Source organism: Sitophilus oryzae, unplaced genomic scaffold (genome assembly GCF_002938485.1).
Source record: "Sitophilus oryzae breed Bouriz unplaced genomic scaffold, Soryzae_2.0 scaffold_860_pilon_pilon, whole genome shotgun sequence".
Classification (NCBI taxonomy): Eukaryota; Metazoa; Arthropoda; class Insecta; order Coleoptera; family Curculionidae; genus Sitophilus; species Sitophilus oryzae.
This window is the reverse complement of record NW_022147484.1, coordinates 1,161,029-1,175,614: the sequence shown is the minus strand read 5'-3', so window position 1 is coordinate 1,175,614 and position 14,586 is coordinate 1,161,029. Positions and strand designations below refer to the sequence as shown.

At 34.4% G+C, this 14,586-nt stretch overlaps 1 protein-coding gene across 1 annotated transcript in view; it reads right to left on the bottom strand.

Moving 5' to 3' along the window:
* Positions 1–14,586, bottom strand: part of LOC115890300 (ADAMTS-like protein 3) — a 1,070,176-nt gene that overhangs the window by 132,912 nt on the left and 922,678 nt on the right. Inside the window, exon 10 of the mRNA XM_030910476.1 lies at positions 4,810–5,064. Coding sequence (XP_030766336.1) covers positions 4,810–5,064 — 255 coding nt within the window. The remainder of the gene's footprint in view (positions 1–4,809; positions 5,065–14,586) is intronic.

The window sequence follows — 14,586 nt, the reverse complement described above, 5'->3', positions numbered from 1 at the left end:
ATTTTTTGCAGTATTAAAAATGTTAAATAAGCACAAAATTTATCCAGTATTATGGACAGGGCGATAATAGGACATTATATCGGAAAGAGGGTATACTTAAAAAACAGCAAAACATATTTATGACGTTGGTTGATGTTAAAAATAACCATTTATCAAAGAATGAAAATGAAATGATGTTATCATAAAAACGCGTTTTGATATTTGGAACTTCAAAAAATTCCAATCGTATTTTCATATTATATTATTTATTTTTCTCTAAAACCGCATGAAAATTTGGAAATGTAAAACGGGAATAAACATTTTAGAACACGCAAATATTTTTATAAGGAATGTATTTTTCTCAAAATATTAACAATAAAAAAGTGTTTCCTCTTGTAAAGACGATTCGGCAACATACTGTATACAATATACAATATGATCTAAAAAAAATGACGTCAGCGATGACTATGAAATGAAGATCATTTTACATGTAAAATTATATGGGTAGTGTCATCATTTCCAAGCCAAATGGACGCCATTTTTCTGATCATACGATAATAAGTGAATTGGAGATGCATAAAAAGGAAAAAAATCAACGATTAAAACCAAAATGTCAATTGAATAAGTAGATCAGTAACATGATCGATGATAGAATAGTAAATTGCTGGAAAGAGGTCTCTGTAAGTCGAAGGAGTATTAAGAAATCAAGACAGCAAAAATATTAAAATGGATAAGCTGATTCTAGCAGGCAAAGAAGTGAAGAAAAACACGCTCCTAGTTTGCATATAACCAGGAAAAATAAGGAAGAAAAAATAACCGCAATTCATTCTTAATTTTAAATATATTTACTATTCTCCAGCCACTATAAAACCTTAACTTACGTATCAACTTTAATTTAGAGCGATGAAGGAAAAGCTCCTGTTCCAGTCGTAATCCTTAAGAGTTTCTCCGCCCGTTTTGTTTCTATCACTTAACAGTCCCGCGGGGCCCGTTCTGACTCCGCGAAGAAGGCGTAAACGTAACTTTTACGCCGCATTATTGTTTAAGGTTATGTTTATGTCGACGCCGAATGTTCTTCCCGAAAATGAGCTCTGTTATGTTGTTCTTTTTCCTGTTGTGGATTACGCAGGTAGTAAAATGTTCATTTATTTACTTCAATTCTGTAGGTTATAATGAATAATCAAAGTACAGAAATTAAACGTTATAACCATCATTAGCATCATCTGAATTGCTGTAATTTACTCTGTGTATTGTGTATACCATCTTGTATATTATCTTTTCATTTGTGTTCGTGTGATTCGTTTCCATATCATTTTGACCAGTTTGTTTCCTAATGTTATGTTTCTTAATGTTATGTTCTTTCTAATTATATTTTATACTACTGTGTAACTTTGAGTATTCTATCTTCCGTCATTTCTCGTTAAGTCACCTAGTAAAAGGAACATTAGGTAACCGTTGCAATTTGAAGATTTCTAATTCTTTAAATCAAGTCTGTCACCTGGGTCTTCTGTCTTATCCACTGTAGGTATTCTGTGATGACTGCGCTCTAGTTGCAAAAACGTTACAGCAATAATTACAAGAAATGTTGAATTTTAATACCTGGGCATACGAGGTTTTGGGCCTTAAGCTGAACATCAATAAAAGTAAAATCATGTGCACTCCCCCCAAAAGATCACAACAATGCTATAAAAATCGAAGAACTATTGGAATATGTAGCGGAATTCAATTATCTCGGCAGTTTGTTGTCGGAAAAGGCCACTATCGATTCTGAAATTCAGCCCAAGATTAGCAGCGGCAGCGCTTCAAAAGCATTCTAGAAAATAAAAGACAGGGTTTTCTACAATCATGACTTGAGGACGAAAACGAAGCTTGTAGTGTACCGAGCAATAATAATCCCTACCATGTTATAATATGGAAGCGAAACCTGGGTGCCGTACATCCGAGATGAATGCATTAAACAAGTTGCAACAGAGACACCTAAGACAACTATTAAGAATCAAATGTCTCAACCGTCACACCATGTCTCAACCGTATCTTTATCTAACCGAGAATTATTGTACTCAGTTAAGAGCAACAAAGCAATGAGATTTTTGAATGTGACAATAAAGCAATGAGATTTTTGGAGTGCGGAAGAGAGATAACATCACGTATCGTGCTTTTCAGTCACAGAAAAGCTCATGAAAGAAAACGCCTTGCCTAAACCCCTAAACCATCTTCTGATGCGTGTTAAATATTCGTCAGCGAGTAATGGCAGTATGTATGTATTATGTGTTCTCCTGTGGTATATTTTAATTTTTCCAAGCATGCATCGCTCCATAGATCTTTATATCGATATAATAGGATTATAATAGTAGCATTATTATTGATAATTCTAGAAAAACTTTATTAAAAAATTGGTAGTCCAATATTAAATGTCGTACAACAATTTACTAAAGTACTTATTTTTCAAAACATACTTTAAAACTAATTTAAGTTAAATTATTTTTTATTCCAGATATTTAATTAACCATATTTATAATGATCTTGCGATCTCCCTCTTCACCCAGAAGAAAAATTAGTTAATTTCGCACAGAAAAGAGATTGGTTTAGGAAATCTACCCAAAACAATTTAAAATAATTTATATATCCTATTCTTTTGTTGTAATATAGCCCTTATTGTTTACCGAAAATAAGACTAACGATATTTCACTTCTTCGGACCCCTTTTTGTTTCCGTAATGATGTAGTTAATGGATGCTTTTAATTTAATATTAGGTAAATATTTTTAATTATTGCCATCTATTTTATTAAATAGGTAATAATTTATTAGGAAATTTATTTAAGCAAACAAGATAAGTTAGTTTGCTGATAAATATGGTTTTAAGTCAGTAGTATTTATGATTTTATATGATTTGATTGATTGATTGATTTCATTGATTTGTTTCTATCACAACTGTCACATTACATAACTTCCCTCTTTCATTTTCCACACCCATTTCCCTCACTTGTTCCTCTTATATCTCTAGTTTTTGCACTTTCTGCAGCTTCTTTAAGTTCTGGAGGGGTACCATTTTTAAATTAATCTTCGTTATCGTCACTTTCTGACAATATTTTAACATTCTGTGGTACAGAAATTCGAAAGAACGAACGAGAAATTCAAAAGTGACAAAGCTACTAATATTTTAGTAGCAGTACTTTAATTTTACGGTCTAAGCTGCTAGCACTATCTGGAAAAACATAGTAGGCGGCTGTCAACATATATCAAATATCAAAATTAACTGTCATCTTTAGTTAACTTAACGTCAAAGTTTTAGACCGCTTCGTTTAAACCTGTACCTAAACTTAATTTTTTAAGTTGACGAGTCAATCGAAAAATGGAATTAAGCCGAGAAAATGTCCGTGCAATATTTTTTTACAATTTTTGAAGACAGTTGGCTCAACAAGAATGCCTTGCCGAATTGGTTTCTGTTTTCGGCAATGACGCACCGCATCAGTCGACAATTTATCGATGGTATGGAAAATTTAAACGTGGACGGATTAGTCTTAGCGACGCGACGATCCAAGATCAGGTTCACCAACAATGGCAGTCGCCCAGGAAAACGTCGATGTTGTACGTCGCATATCGTGAAATTGAACCACCACTGGGCATTTATAAGACCTCAATTCAAAACATTTTACATACAGAATTATCTGTAAAAAATTAGTTTCTTGTTGGATACCACATCTGTTGATGGAAGAACAGAAAGGAATTAGAGACAATTGGTATCAAAAAACTCTACACCGGTTTAACACAGGAAACTCAAAAAATATATACAGTATTGTCAGTAATGACGAATCCTGAATTTACTCTAATGAACCCGAACATAAACGTCAATTGGCTGTTTGGGTGTTCCGAGATGAACCATAACCGACGAAAGTTATCCGTTCTCAAAGATGGTGGCAATATTTGTCTCAGAAGCAGGTTTTATACCAGGGTTTGTCTCAGGTCAGGTAGCAACAATTCCTCTGCAAGAATAAAGAACTGTTACTGCTGACTGGTACATATTTATTTGTTTGCCAGAAGTAATTTCTGAGTTTCGAAAAACTAACCCTCAACGACGACCAAAAGAATGCAAGTTCCCACGCAGCTCGAAAAACAACAGAGTTTTAAAGCAAGAAAATATCGAATTGTAGGATCATTCTTCATACAGTCCCGACCTTAGTCCTAAGGACTTTTTTACTTTTCTAAAAATTAGGAATGAAAAACTGCGTGGTCAAAGGTTCCGGTTCACAGAAAACGCGGTCAGCGCCTCCAAAAAAGAAATTTTAAAGATACCAACAAGCGAATAACTGCTTTCAGAATTGGTTACAACGCATGCAAAAATGCGTTTCTCTTCGTGGACAATACTTCTAAAAACAATAGTGTTTAAAAGTTATCTACAGTTTTTTTCTACCTCTACATGCAAAATATAAAAGACAACCCTCGTAGTATTATTAGCATTTTTAAACCAAAATGTCAATTTGAACCATTCTCAATTCAGTGATTCATTGAAATTCCAGGTTTAAGACTTTTATTGATTACTATAGAGGAATTGGACTGGTCCCGACAATCGCTTGGAAGAAAATTATAATAAACCAAAAATAACTGTAAAAACTGAAAAAATACTTTAACCCCCTCTAGCTACGAAACAAAGCAGAATCGGACCTATGTTGATACAAGAAAAAAAAATTATTTTTACATCAGACATCTCCTCGTGAGAGATGGCACCTGTTTTTTGAAACACCCTGTATTATTCGAAAGTAATGAGTATGACAAAAGTATTTCTTGATAAATTTAAAAATAATAATTTTATGTAAAAGAAAATTTACTTACTTGGCATCTTCCGTCTATGCACATGTCCAAACTTCCAGGTCTACACCTAGTTCCATCGTGTACTTTATCTTTCAGTTTGGCCACTATCAAAATAGCGTCTTCATCAGCATCTTGAGGTTTGCCCTTGCAGGTCAATGCGCACGGCTCGTCATCGTCATAAAACGGTAACCATTGATAGATACCACCCTCGTATGGTACGTTGTCATATAAACTGCATTGTTCCTCTCGGAATTCGGGTGGTGAGTCAGGACATGGCTGAAACAAAAGAATAACTTGAAAACTTCACCAACACTTTTTAGAATCGAACAACATTTCAGTTGATGATTTCAAAACTAAATGTAAAAAATGTTATTTAACGAAGATTGTAGACGATTATTGTATAATAATTATATTTCATTAAATTATAGATTTTTTCTTTATAGAATGGCTTTTATATTTAAAAACTCGCGCTGACTTTTTAGTCGTTAGACTGGCAATTTTTAGTCGACCGATTATTTATTTGCAGAATTGAAACCAATATATTCTTATGGAGCTACGCACACCTGCAATAAAATTCTGCCCATCGCATCGGCTCCATAGGAATGTATTGTTTTCATTTTTGCATTTAAATAATAATATTTGAAATCAAATAGTCGGCCGAATAAAAATTGCAAATCAGCGCGTAGCCTAAAGATTTATTTAATTTTATCTATACTAATATATAAAATCCTTCGTTTTCGAGAAAACGCTTAAACACGTATATTTTATTTTGTTTTTTTTTACATATTTTAAGATTTTTTAAAAATGTATACAGGGTGTTTCGAAAAATCTGGTCATTGATTAATCACGAGCCTGCTTAAAGCGCTTGGCGTAAAAAGCTGATTTTTGGAAAACAGATTGACTTTAGGGTGTACAGGTTCGATAAGAAGGGATTTTTCGAAACTCGAATTCTAAGGGGGTGAAACTATCCCTAAAATATTAAAATATTTTTTATTTAAAACCGGTGAGTTTTTCGGAAAAACTCTTAAACACGTATATTTTATTTTGTTGTTTTACATATTTTAAGATTTTTATAAATTTATACAAGGTGTTTCATAAAATATGACCATTGAGTAATCACGATTCTGCTTAAACTGCTTGACGTTTAAAGCTGATTTTTGGCAAACGGATTGACTGTGGGATGTAGAGGTTCGATAAGAAGGAGTTTCTCGAATCTCAAATTCCAAGAGGGTGAAAACGCCCCTCAAATATTACAATATTTGTTATTAAAAAAAGGTTAGTCTTTCGGGAAAACGCTTGGACAAGCATAATTTATTTGGTTTTTTTACATATTTTGAATTTTTTAAAAAAATCATACAGGGTGTTCCAAAAAGTTGGGTAATTTCTTAACCACGATTCTGCTTAAACTGCTTGACGTAAAAAGCTTATTTTTGGCAAACGGATTTTTCGAAAGTCAAATTCCAACGAGATGAAACTACCCCTCAAATATTACCAAGTTATATAATAATATCGCCATATTGTTTTTTCTCATGCTGACATAAATGTGAGAAAATTTTATCCAGTTTTTGTGTTAATGGAAATTCTTGAGTTGCTTTATCATCACCATTACAAATGATTAATTCGACGCAAACGAAGTCGCAGATACATGCTAGTTATTGATAATAAAATTATTTGTTACTGTATCAATAATTCATATTAACAAAACTTCTAAATTGAAAAATCATATACGGCAGTTTCTGACTTTCCAAATTCATTTTGATAACTCTACCATCGAATATTAACTAAAGACATAAACTGTGACTCCACAGTTGTTTATCGAAAGTTAAGGCTCTAGATGCTTATATTTTTTTTCGATTTATGATTTTTTAAGAAATCTGTGGTTGGACGTTGTAAGAAAATCTTTTTATCAAAGTAAAACAAAAATTCGACGTAAGGTAACGTATAAAGTGCATTATTTATGGAATTTACAACGAAGCTGAGAACGCAAGCTTTCACAAGGTAGTATTTTGGACAGTAGTCTTCAGTAGCGCCGGTATATTATGTCTGGATAATACAGATAATATAGGATCTATGATATCATTATCATCATTCTCAGCTTATTCAACCATTTCCAATTATAGTGTAGCCTCCCTCACATATTTAGATACTCACTTTACAGTTGGGTAAATTGTTCTCTATTGTTGGCTATGCGAGCCCAAGTTATCCCTGCTAATTTCCTAATATCATTGTAATTCCTCATGGGTACCACGCTGTAATTTTTGTGGTCCATCTGATGTCAATCCTTCTTGCCAGTTGTGCTGCCCATCGCCACTTGAGGGATTTGATTCTGTCAATGACATCTATTACCTGGATCTTTTGCCGTATTCACTTTATTCTTTTACGGTCTTTTTTGGTTATTCACAGATATTTCGTTCCATTGAGCGTTGTGCTACCCGATGTAGTTTCCTTATAATGTCCGTTTTAAGTGTCCAGGTTTCGCATGCGCAGATATGACCGGTAATACACCTTGGCCGAATGTTTTCTTTTTTATATAAAGTGGCATTCTAGATTTGAATATAATTGAGTTTCTTCCATAAGTACTCCATGCAAACTTAATTTTTCTGTTAATTTCTGGTAGTAGAGATCCCGAGCTTTGTATTAGTTGTCTCAACATATATTCTTCTACTATTTCCACAGTTGTGTTATTTATTAGAATGTCTTTTCTGTCTACTAGTCCGTTGTACATTACTTTTTATTAAGATATATTTGATATTTAACATGTCTGTTTATTTTTTCTGTAGATATAATATTTTATGTTATTATATCTTTTAAATTTTATTAATGTAATTCCAAAATTCTTTTGGCGTAAATTAATTTGCTTATGTTGAAAATCCTGAACCTACCCCAATAATGTCAAATCTCGAAAAAAGGATTGCCTAAATTTATGATCAAATCATACTCTCTGTAAATCAACAGTTTGTTTACATTTTGCTTCTATACTTATGTTGCTTTAAAACAAATCAATGTGTACTTGTTAGACATGTCTATCTTCTAGACATGTATGTCTATGATTATAACTCATAAATAAAATACCAAAAAACTCTTTATATTTTACACTTTACGAATTGACAAATGTTCGTCCGTAAAGAGTAATAAAATTGTCGCAGATTTGCGGTAATATTTCAGAGTTTTTCGTCGAGGTTTTTAAGATATCGATGACAGTTGACTGATATGATACGTAAGGAGGCTGTTTAGACGAGTGAAATATGTCGAAGCGGACTTAAATTTCTTAGCGACGATGGCTGGATCATTTTTAAAGAGGAAGAAAAATGGTAACTGGTGGGAGAATCTTCGATTTTCTTAGCTGAGTCAGTTCAGTGTGTTAAGGCCTTCATTAGTAACTTTTTCTGACCCTGGGACAATTTATTAAAAGCCATGAAAGTGTTTAGTGATTAGCATTAAAACATTCTTCGATGTAGGTTTTAGTTAAGTCAGCGGCGGCTCGTGACCCGTGTGACTGGGTAGGCGACAAAATTCTAGTTGCGTCTATTTGCCTCCCCCCCCCCATATTTTACATAATACCCTAGCCCAGTTTGTAAATATATGTTATCTCTGGGTTAAAAACATAGCTCAAAAATATTTAGGACAACACTAAAGCAAAAATAACAACATTCAACGTAATGACATAATGATTGACATAATGTACAAGTATAGTTTTTATTAATCTATTTTATCTATTATTTTTTTATCCATTACTGTGAAGTCACTATGGAGTACATCATAGAATTTTATTTTAGGTATTTATTTACGCAAACTTAAAAATTGGTAGTATTGAGAGGAAGAATAATTATGTTTTATATATTAAATTGATGAGTCTCTTAATAAAGAAAAGTTATTTATTATTATATCAGTAAAATCATGAGAATGTTGAAGAGCTGTGAAAAAATCTTTTTAGATTGAGAGTAAGGCAAGTGGCGATAAACGTTTATTTTTCATGGAATCTCTACTATCATGTCATGTTTCTCAACCCAAGTTCAAATTGTTTGTTTTGTTTGTTACTACACCATTTACAAGTACTTGTAAATGGTGTAGTAACAAACAAAACAAACAATTTGAAAGCCTCTGGAAATATATTTCCAGGATTTCCAGGTTTTATTCATTAATTTATGTTAGTCAATAACATTTTTTGTTTGTTAAATCACTATTAAATGCGTTGGAACTTGGAAATGTATCAATATAACAAGTTTGTTAAATCAGATGTTAAATGCTTTGGAATTTTTTTATAGGATTCTTTAAATTTCGGATCCGCAAGAGATAAATAAAAATAATAATTGAGACATTGACGAATACCTATCTGCAAACCTTGTTTCTAAATGTATAACAATGTTATCTAATATTTCATAAAATAAAATTCGCAAAGATATTTGACTTAGCCGGTTTTATTAACATATCGAATTGAAATAGCACTGAGACTTTTCTGTAATATCTCTTGTATCGTCTTCTTGCACCGAATAAAATAACTCGCTTTTTTATTCCGGATTATTTTATTTCTGTGGCGTGTTCTGAAATATAACCGGTTATATCATTTTTAATAATTTCGGACAAGCCTGAAAAATGTTTCCAATTTGCTTTAAACGTTTTTGAATTTTCATATAAAAGTTTTAAATGCTACGTATAATGAATCATATGAAATATCCCCTTAACGAAATGTGATATATCTCCTTATGAAATATCCCTTAACATCTAAGCCTACCGAGCCTCCACGACTTCATGCGAAGGCGACCGGAGATTTCACCTAAGCCCCGCCTTAATATGATACAACTCCGACTTACGTCGCGTCGCTACCGCACGATGAGTTAGACAGAGGCAGAAGACCGCCGTACGTCGTGCATCGACTCTGATAGTAGGCGATGTAGAGATCGCCGAACAAAGGCACTCCAACGGTCAAAATTATTTTGTTTTCTCGCAGCGGCAGCGGGCAGCGGCACAGTCAGCGAACAGCGTACGCCAGCGGTAGTGAATATGTTAATACACAAGACCACAAATATTAAAATAATATTGATTATTAAAACACCCTTCTGTGTATTAACAGTATTTTTATGTATTGGCAACTTTAATAGTAAATAATGTAATGTAATAAATCTCTTAAATTCTGCCAAAATCTTAGGGTAGGCGCCGGCTACCTTGCCTACCCTGACGAGCCGCCACTGAGTTAAGTGGGAAAGTTAACAATTTTTTATTTTATTTGCTTTGTTACGAGCTTTCTAAAAATGTAACATACCGTACTACTTGATACTTATTTTCATAAACAAGGTAAAAAATAGCATTATTTAACTTTATAGCATAGGCGGCCGGTTTAAATTAAACATTGGAATAATTTATTCGACTTCGAGAGTCAAATGTTGGATTCCATTTATAATGTCTTTGGATTCCACGCTAGTTCCTGTGTGTAGAATTATTGCACAACTGTATTAAAAATATCAATAATTCTGATTGACAGTGTATTATCTAAAAGCCGTACAAGTTTATTTTCACTGCAATTTATTATGATCGCACGATAGAAAGCAAAATTATCTATCAAATTTTAAACTAGTTACGCCATTGGTTTCTACGCAGTGATGCCAACTCGGGAAATTTCCCGATTGGGAAATTTTAACCCAAACGTTCGTTCACGTAAACGTATTAAAAACGAATTAAAAAATATATCGTATGGTACGTATTTCGCTACAAAGTAAGTAAATTTAAACTAGGATTACCGCAAATAAATATACATTTTCGGTTGGCATCGGACATTACCCTTGTACCCCCCCCTCCTCTCGAATATATGATGAATTAAATAAATGCAAATATTTCTATGAATAGTATATTATTTCGATCCCAGGAATACGCCTAGGATTTTATTTTGAAAAAAATTAAAAAGTACATTTCGAAATTTGTTTTTCGAAAATTTTTAAATTTTCAGGTAAAAACATAATAGCAAAATAAAACACTAATTCACTACAATACACCAAAAAACTTTTTTTTGATCATTTGCTAATGGTTCTAAGATGGAAACGCGCGTCTAGTGCAAAATGTAAAGTGCTTTGGTGTGTTGTGGTGAATTAGTGTTTTATTTCGTTGTTGTAACACCAACGGTTTTAACCCCAGCTGTAAAAAAAACATAATATCTGTATTGTGTTGACGACGCTATACTGGATTTGAGAACTCGTGGGAATTTTTATAAAAAACGGGAAATTTTGATCATCTTCGTGGGACGTAGAAACAGTGTTACCAACATTCTGAAATAAAATCAGAAAGTTGGCAACACTGTTTCTACGTATTCTATTCTATGTTTCAGTTTTCACCTTCTCGATAAGTTATAAGATTGCCAAGATACGAAGGGACTCGAAAAATGCAACATTTTCAAGTTCGCGCTGTATTTGAGAACCAAAGGGGGTTACGACAAATGTGTGTTCTTTAGATTCATCTTTAGATTCATAAAAACAGTAGCTGCGAAAACTGCATCTCTGTATTTCTACTCATAAACGAGGAACCCTGTAAAACAAACGAGAATGGGGTCCCCTCTACAGTTATAAGTGCTCTAAAATAATGTGGCTAGGTCAAATCTATGTGTAGCGTCTTTAGTTTCATAAAAAAGTTGCACAGTGTATCTCTACTCATAAACGATGGGAGTATTCCTATACTATTTAACTTGTCGTATTCCTATACGACAAGTTCATTACTCCATGTGTGAATTCGTTGGACCATCTCCGGCAGAATCAACTTCTCCTAACTACATATAGACAGACATTCACATAAAACAAAGGCCTGTGCTCTTCTTCCCTATAGAAATTTAGTTCGATGGTCGCCTGTCAGATGCCCTTATCGGAGGTCCATTTGAACAATCGAAAGTGCGACAAGGGAGCCAAACAACAATGGCGTCGAAGTCGAGAAATGGACAAGAACCGATGACAAGGAACGAGCAATGATTTCGAGTTGGCGGAATGGCATTGAAGGGGCAAAATGCTGGCGGGCAAGGTGTAATCGGCGGTCTGAGAAGTTCTAGTTCGATTTTGAGGGTCGGGACAATCAGCATGAATAAGCATATTTCGACGAAAAATCGTGGAATCTTTTCAAATGCAGGTAGTAGAAAACCCGTTCTTGAGCTATAACGAGTTATAATTCAACACACAGTGTCAGGGCTTTAACAAACGCCATGTCTCTGAGACGTTTTCACAGAGGCTAGTTCTCCATATCCGATATCAGTTGTACCAAAGATTATGGCACTAATGGTTGTGGTCTCGGTACACTCAGTGATGAGGTGTTCTGGTGTTTCCCATTTTGCCCACAGAATCTACATTCGCCGTTGTTTCTTAGCTTCAATCTACTGATGTGTTCGTTGAGGAAACAATGTGTGGTTAGAAACCCAGTCATTTGGATTCTCATCTGGGTTTTGACAGACGAAAAGATTGTTCCTAGTACATGACATTAGTCATGGATTGTTCTTGCTTAAATCAAGGAAAATCTTTGATTTTTCTCGGTCGCAAGTTCTAAGAAATTTCTTCGAGTGTCTTAGACCGTTGAAGGATTCTCATTACAGGTTATGGATGGAGTCTTTCAGATTCTTCAGTTCCGATTTAAGTTGGTTTTCACTGGGAAAGCAAAACGGTTCTGGTCCAGTTAGTGAAGTGTTCGCTCCTTTTCTAGCTAGCTCGTTTTCCTTTTTGATTGCTTTATTCTATCCCTTGGTGAGCTGGCAGCCAGAGTAGGGGGACTTTATTTTCTTTGCCTAATTTATTCAGCTTCTCTAGGCATTCTTGGACAAACTTCGAATTTCGAATTGATGGTTACGGTAGTTAATCTCTTAGTGCTGCTTTACTATCAGATAAGCTGGCTATTTCCTGTTTCCGATAGTTCCTATCTAAGATTAATTGTACGTATTTTTCGATAACGTAGATTTCTGCTTGAAAAATTTAGGTACCAACCTAAACCTCTTCAAAATAAAAGACTGGTTCACTACACATACACGAAAACATTTTACTTTGAACTGTGAAGGCGCGTTTCGCTAATCATCATTAGCATAAATAATATCTACACCTTCGTGGCGGCTTCATCTGTTGAAAACATCCTGGGTATTTCGTCACTGATAAAGATATTTTTAAAAAAAGTTACATTTATTACATTTGACAGTGTTTCATTACTGTCGAGAGATTATCTAAAATTTAAAACCGTCATAAAAACTCTAATCTGAGATTTTTATGCTCTTTTAATTATCAGCACTACTATTATTCAAAAAGTAAGTATATATAAGAATCGATTTTAAAACGTCCTTCGACGTTGTGCGATGCCTAGTCGCCATTGATTTCGTTCATTCCAGTCTCCTCATCGCCTTCTTGACACCCTCCATCCAGTTTCTCCTTGGTCTTCCCCGTTTCCTTCTCTTTTGTGGAAGCCAGTTTAGTACCTTCTGAGGCAGTCGCGTGTTGTCCATCCTTCTCACATGTCCATACCATACATCTAATCTAATCTGTCCATATTACTTCAGTTGGGCACTCCCTATTTCCTCTACTCTCTACTATAGTTTTTTGTCTACCCATTTTGTCCCTGATTGTTTCGTTTACTCTACCAGCCTTGATGTTCGTGCTGATTTCCTTGTCGCGTCTATTTCTACCGCCAGTAATTTTCTTTTGTTATTCTCTGTTAACGTCCATGTTTCCGCCCCAAATAACAGATTGCTCTAGATTGCAAATAAATAATGTAGTAAAAATGCCAACATTTGTAATGTTTTAATTTAATGTGTCTTTAAACTAAAAATGGACAATCCATAAATACCTTTTGTCAATTTCGAACTTTTGTAACGAAAAAAGTTAAAATATCGTCAAAAAGTGATGACCACCAAGAACATTTAACATCGAACCATACCAGAACTACTAAAAGAACCTACAGAAAGAGCAAACGTAAAACAAATAAGAGAAAAAAACGAAAGAGGAAAATGGACGAGAGAATGGGCTGTTGGCAAGAGGATGTCAAATCTGTTAATACACACTGCCCATTTACACCGGTTCGAGGCCAGATATCTTTTGACACTCGCCGTGGGCCATTGACAATAATAGGGCCGAAGACCGCAGTTCGGATTTCGCATAAACAAAGTATGCCCTGTCCAGATTAGCCTTAGCAGCAAAAAGGAGACGTTAACTCAACATTTAATTGAGTTTTGCGCCTGGGTGCCGTACCGCCGCGATGGTACATGAACGCATTAAACAAGTTACAACAGAGACACCTTAGACAACTCTTAAGAATCCAGTCGTTCAATCATGTCTCAAACGTATAGGTCCTTGAAAAAGCTAACTGTGAGAGTATTGAAGTCATTGTTACAAAATCCCGCTTAAGATGGGCTGGTCACGTATGCAGAATGCAAGAAAACCGCATACCAAAATCTCTGCTTTACGGTGAGCTTGTAGACGGTAAGTGGAGGTCGGGTGGACAACTGAAAAGGTACAAGGATATTTTCCAAGAAAACTTAAAGGGGATTAACATGCAGAATGAGTGGGAAGAAGTAGCTCACAATAGAACTCAATTGTAAACTCAGTTAACAACGACAACCAAAAAGTAAATAGGCAACAAAGCAATGAGATTTTTGAATGTCCGGAGTGCGGTATGCAGATAACATCACGTATCGGGCTTTTCAATCACAGAAAAGCTCATGAAAGAAAACGCTTTGCGTGACCATCTTCTGATGCGTGTCGAATACTCGTCAGCGAGTAATGGCAGTAGTAGTATGTATGTATGTATGTAAGTAATTGAGTTTTACTAGATATAAATAAAATATAATTTATAAAA